The sequence below is a fragment of the Sinocyclocheilus rhinocerous genome, unplaced genomic scaffold (assembly GCF_001515625.1).
Source record: "Sinocyclocheilus rhinocerous isolate Xijiao unplaced genomic scaffold, SAMN03320098_v1.1 scaffold2256, whole genome shotgun sequence".
Lineage (NCBI taxonomy): Eukaryota > Metazoa > Chordata > Actinopteri > Cypriniformes > Cyprinidae > Sinocyclocheilus > Sinocyclocheilus rhinocerous.
Window position 1 is genome coordinate 136,063 of NW_015657297.1, and position 6,000 is coordinate 142,062.

General features: G+C 36.8%; 1 protein-coding gene across 1 annotated transcript in view; it reads right to left on the bottom strand.

Moving 5' to 3' along the window:
• Nucleotides 1-3,767, bottom strand: part of ece2b (endothelin converting enzyme 2b) — a 69,437-nt gene extending 65,670 nt beyond the window's left edge. The window contains exons 1-2 of the mRNA XM_016528796.1: nt 3,644-3,767; nt 3,463-3,539 (exon numbers count right to left, since the gene is read on the bottom strand). Of these exons, the coding sequence (XP_016384282.1) occupies nt 3,463-3,495 (33 nt within the window). The 5' untranslated portion in view covers nt 3,496-3,539; nt 3,644-3,767. The remainder of the gene's footprint in view (nt 1-3,462; nt 3,540-3,643) is intronic.
• Nucleotides 3,768-6,000: the final 2,233 nt, after the last annotated feature.

Sequence of the window (6,000 nt, forward strand, 5' to 3'; positions counted from 1 at the left end):
CTTCTCTAGTAAGTTTTGTCTGCGTGTGAAGACGCTGCGCAGCGCAAATCCGTGAATGAATGTTCTGAAGTGAAGTAAACTTCAACGGATTTCCCCTGCTCAGGGAGTAGGAAGCAATGAACACTGTGTAGGGATCATATCAATCGGAACACAGTTCATGCATGTAGCTCTCTTCTAACGAGCTGGTTATCTGAATCAGTTGTGTTAAGAAGGAGAGACATGCAAAATATGCAGAGCGGGGGGCGCGAGGACTGGAATTGAGAACCGCTGATTTAGCTCAATGATTCAATAATCCATTCATAAAGACAGCCACTTGCTTCGTTTCCAAATGAATCAGCCATTTTCAACAAATCATTTGAATTACTGATTCAATGAATCACTCAATAAGACAGGGACTTGCTGCCACCTACTGGCGGTTTTAGTGTCATATTTATTTATCCATCACAGGCCTAAACCAGCCAAAGTAGCAGCATAAAAAAACACTTAGTAAAACATTGTTTAATTATCATTATTGAAAAAATCTCAAAATATATTGAGATATAATTTTATGTCAATGTCGCACACAGCCCTACTGTCATCATTTACTCACCCTCATGCCGTCCCAAACCTGTATGAGTTTCTTTTTTCTGTGGAACATGAAAGATCTTTTGAAAAATGTTTCAGCGTTTTATTGTTCATACAATGAAAGTCAAAGAGGTTCAATATAATGTTGTATTGGACCTAGCTAACTTTCACTGTATAGGCAAACAAACAAAAAAACAGTGGAAACATGCTTCAAAATAATTTGTTTTGGGTTCCACAGAAGAAATGAAGTCTAATGAGTTTGAAACTACATGGCTGTGAGGATATGCTGACAGAATTTCTTATTTTTGGGTGAACTATCCCACTATATTTAATGAGAAAACATAACTATTTTACATTTTGGCGAAAGGGTGGTGATTTCATATTAATTTGTATGATTTCAGTTCTTCAAGTTTTAGAAAAAAAGGTCCACCCCTAAACCTAATCCTTAGTGGGACATAAGCAGATTATGAAGTCATATGAATTCATACAAATTTGCCACCAATTTGGCAAAATGTAAAAGATATTTATATGAGAGTATGTTGGAACAACATTCTACAAAACTGCATTGGTTTCAAATTATTTGCTAAATTTGAATACTTTATTGAAACTATTGAAACATTCACTAAAATAACAAGGGTACATGCTCTACATTCAGTATGTTGAGGGGTAAGACTGTAGCAGTCTCTTCTCTTTACAGGAACTGTGGCGATCATTCATCATTTTTTATGGTGAACATATAACATTAGTACACTGACCTGGAACACAGTGTACGACATGCGTCAGTCTGCAAATAAATTATCTTGCTGATCCAGATAACAAAGTTGTGGAAATGGCTCTCGCTCTGCTAGCAGTAATTGATTTACAGCATCTTGGACGGGCTAATTAGAGCAGCTCCATCATGACCTCTGAGCACTCCTCCCAAATGACTGAAACCGTGCGTGTTTACATGAATGCATTCACATCCGCTCTGGCTACATTAAGTCTTAGTTATTAGAGGTGATTGCTAAGATTGGGTGATGGGTTCTTCAAAACCCCCTTATCCTACGTATTGAGCTTCAGCGAGTCCCACACTGTTTCATACGGACATGAGTGATATCTGAAACTGTGTGGGCTGTTGAGGAGAGGAGTGCTGTTAGACGTACAGTTTTTGCCTGGCAGATACACTCTAAAAAAAATCTGTAAAAATAGGCCACAACGTATTGTAATAATTTCAAGCAATTTTCCACATGTATTTTTTTTTTTTTACAAGTGTTTCACTTTCACAGACTTTTTCATTAACAGTTCCCTGCTGGTGGAATGACCTGCCCAAATCAATCTGAGCTTAGTCATCTAAAGACAACAAACGGCTAAAGACAACTCTTCCATCTTCATTTGACCCTCTATCTCTAGCACTCTCTATTCTAATTCTATTATATATTTTTTTTTTTATAAAAAAAATAAATTAATAAATTAAAAAAAACACTTGACCATCTAACACTTGCACTCTCTGTTCTATCTCTTTTCTAACTACTTGTTTTATTTTTGTTTATTTTAAAAAATGACCCTCTAACACTAGCTTTCCCTATTCTTTTTTTTCTATTCTGTCTACTTGTTTTCTTTTTGTTTATTATATAAAAAAACATTACGTACTGCATTAGATTAATCAAGACTCGTCACCGCACTTACATATTATTGCTCTTTTGTTGATTTTGATCGCTTCTATTGTCCTCATTTGTAATTTGCTTTGGATAAAAGCATCTGCTAAATGACTAAATGTAAATGCAAATGTTTTACCTGTATTTTGAATTTTACCTACTCATATTTACTCTGCCATTTTCATATATGTTTGTTTTGTTTTGTTCAATTAAATTAAATGTCTCCACACATAGTAGGCCTACATAACATATAAGTTATATAACAAAACATTTTATTTTGCATTGACACGACTCACGATTGTATAATAACCCCTCTAATGTTCAGGTTGCCCTTACCAAAAAAGTAGTATACTTCAAGTTTATGTTAGTAAGTATACTTAAGTAAAGTTCAAGTATATTTTTAAGTATACTTTATGTAGTAAGTATACAAATATCAGTGTACTAGTAGTATACTTGTAAGTGTACTATTTCAATACTCCTTGGGACTAAATTGGCCCACTTTCTAGTATATAAAACCTATAATCAACAAACACTCATGAAATGATATAGATATTTTTAAAAAGTAGCCAAAAGTAAAAGTAAGATTTCGCGGGAAAATGGCATATACCTGTTACAACTATATCCCCGCGCGACCCCCCAGCGCTCTAGTTGCCATGGTAACGCAGGCCAGTCCGTAAAGCGTCGTGCAACTTGAGATGCTCTCGTAGCCACTCCCTGTAAACAAACAAGCGAAACCTCGAACAAAAGAGTCAATGAATAAAAACCAGTCGGTCTTGTGTAGGAAACAGCTCTACAGAAAGGAATATGTGCTATTCTGGAAACCGAACGGTCGGTGTAAGTGTCACTCAGGAACAGCGCTACAATACATAGTTTGTTTGCGACAGAGAGCAGCACTAACTCATCTTCGTTCGAGAGCATTTTGACTGTTTATTTTCCTTAAAAAGGTTCTTTGTGATTAATGAAACGCGGAAACGACTGCGGGAAACCCGAATGTAATTAAAACAGTTGTTAAAATAAATACAGCTGCGTTGTACGCGAGTATACAATGATTTGTCGTGCGTTTCGTTACATCAGTCCTTGCGCAATCGAAGAGTAAACATTAAAAACAGACGCGCGATAACACTGATGCGATCTATCTCCAAATGTGCAGAATTCGCCGTATTCCGTGCCAAGAATCAATTGAAAGCAGCTTCGCTCCGTTCACCCCATGTTCTGCCAATGAGACGGCTTGCAGATGTTTTTGTTGTAATGAAAAGCGACTCACGTTATTTCGTAAATCTTGCAGCGCTACACTCATCGTGCAGCATCGGCGCTCCGCACGCGACTAAGCCATCCCTGCGCCTGAAACAAACATGATCAACGAGTGTTAAACCAGCCTTCATCCATTCGCAGCCGCAGTTTTCCATTCGCAAACACTGAAACAGACGCGATGCGTTATAGCCTACCGCTGAACGTTTTCAGAAGACGGTGCGCATGATGGGTTGCTGTGCCACCGCCAACGCGTCCTCTGCTCTGTGTATTACAACATAGAAAGATGTCTGAGGGACATAGATCGAGATCAGCCTGTGCTCTCTCTCTCTCATTCCCCCGCCCCTTCGCTCCGTGTCCGTGATTGAAGAGCACTCCCGCACCGCATCTGTATGGATTGGGTTGCTGACTCTGTCATAGGCATCAAGTGGGATGAGCGCTAATACCCTCTTCATGTACTCTTAAAAATCTAAATGTTCCCCGTATATAGTTCTTGAGCTGCCATGTGGTTCTTTAGAGATTAGAACGTCTTGACGTTACACTATTCTTCAGATCAGCGTATTGGTTTGTGGAGCATCACTACAGTTTTCTAAAGAACTAGCCTATATTAAAAGTAACTGGAAAACCATTTAGGTTCTAATTTAAATGCAGTTCAAAATAACTAAGAATTATTATTATTTAAAAGGGTATCTCCACTATTTGTAAAATATGTAGGCTATAAAATACAACATAAATGTATATGTCTAAAATATTAATAATATGTGACTCTGGACCACAAAACCAGTCGGGTCATTTAAAAAAAAAAAATTGAGATTTATACATCATCTGAAAGCTGAATAAATAAGCTTTCCATTGATGTATTAGGTGATGTTTGTTAGGAGAGGACAATATTTGGCCGAGATACAACTATTTGAAAATCTGGAATCTGAGGGTGCAAAAAAATAAAATAAAATAAAAATGTCAAAATACTGAGAAAATCGCCTTTAAAGTTGTTCAAATGAAGTCCTTAGCAATGCATATACTAATCAAAAATTACGTTTTCAAATATTTACGGTAGATTGCAATCAAAGTGCGCAGGGCCGGATTGACCTCTTTTCGTAACATAGGCAAAACCAATTTTTGGGCCCCCCTTCCCTAATAATATAATAGGCCTAATATTACCAACCAAGCAAACAAACATATTTCTTAATCAGTGAAACCGTTACAGTGTTTTCTATCGCAATAAGCGCTTACGTTCAGGCAATAAAAATCGAATGTAGCTCTTAATTTGTTTGAGAACTCAGAAAGACCGTTCCATTAATAGGCGCGGCGACGTGGCCATATAATAACCACTTCGGGAGTTATTTCTCTAATAATTTTAATGGCCAGGAGTCACAACCACACATCAAGACATTGTTCAGATGATTTGTTTCAAGACATTTGACATGTTTTCATCCTGAAATATGTTGAACTATTTTTTACGCACCTCATCCCAAACCTTCCATTGTAAATTCCAAAACGTCATTTTAGAGCTAATAACAGGCTTGAGCCATTGATATGCAGGCGAATGCAGTTATTAGAGAGAGAGAGATTAAGTGCGTGTGAATATGTACGTCTGTGCGTCTCTCAGAAGTGTTCAGCAGCAGCGTCTACTAATAGCGAATCTTTAAGTATAGTATAACAAAATATTATATATCTCTTCATTGTGTTTTGAAATATTTACAGTAGGAAATTCTTCATGGAACATGATCTTTACTTAATATCCTAATGATTTTTGCCATAAAAGAAAAATGGATCATTTTGACCCATACAATGTATTTTTGGCTATTGCTACAAATATAACTATGCTACTTATGACTGCTTTTTTGCTCCAGGGTCACACTCTCAGAAGTGTTCAGCAGCAGCGTCTACTAATAGCGAATCTTTAAGTTAAACTGCTTCAAGAACCTCCCTACTGAGAAATGTTATGTAACTTTTCAGCTGCAAAACTATTTTATTGATAAATTTGCGGGGTGGTGTTGACGACAAGTTTCTGTCTGCGTGTGTGTGTGTGTGTGTGTGTGTGTGTGTGTGTGTGTGTGTACCTGGTAAAAAGAAAAATGGATCATTTTGACCCATACAATGTATTTTTGGCTATTGCTACAAATATAACTATGCTACTTATGACTGCTTTTTTGCTCCAGGGTCACATATATGGATTGTTTTGCTGGAAACCTCAGTATATTCATATGCACATGGTGTGAAATACTGTTTGATTTGTTTTGACTGATTTATTTAGCAATTTGATTGTAAATGATGCCTCCAACATGATCCCAATCACTGTCACTATGTCAGTCAGCTAAATAATGTCACGTTGCTGATATTTTTACATCGGCAGAGTTTGCAGGACAATGTTCAAAACATCACAGTAAATCAAATGTTTGCAAGACATACAAATGTAATCAATTAAATCAACATTGTTGGAACAGAAGACTCTTAACCCTATAAAGCCTGCTGTATCATATTTGATACTCAGTGCTGGGTATAGTAACGATGTGATTAAAAACGACAAGATGAAAAAAATTTTAGTACTTGT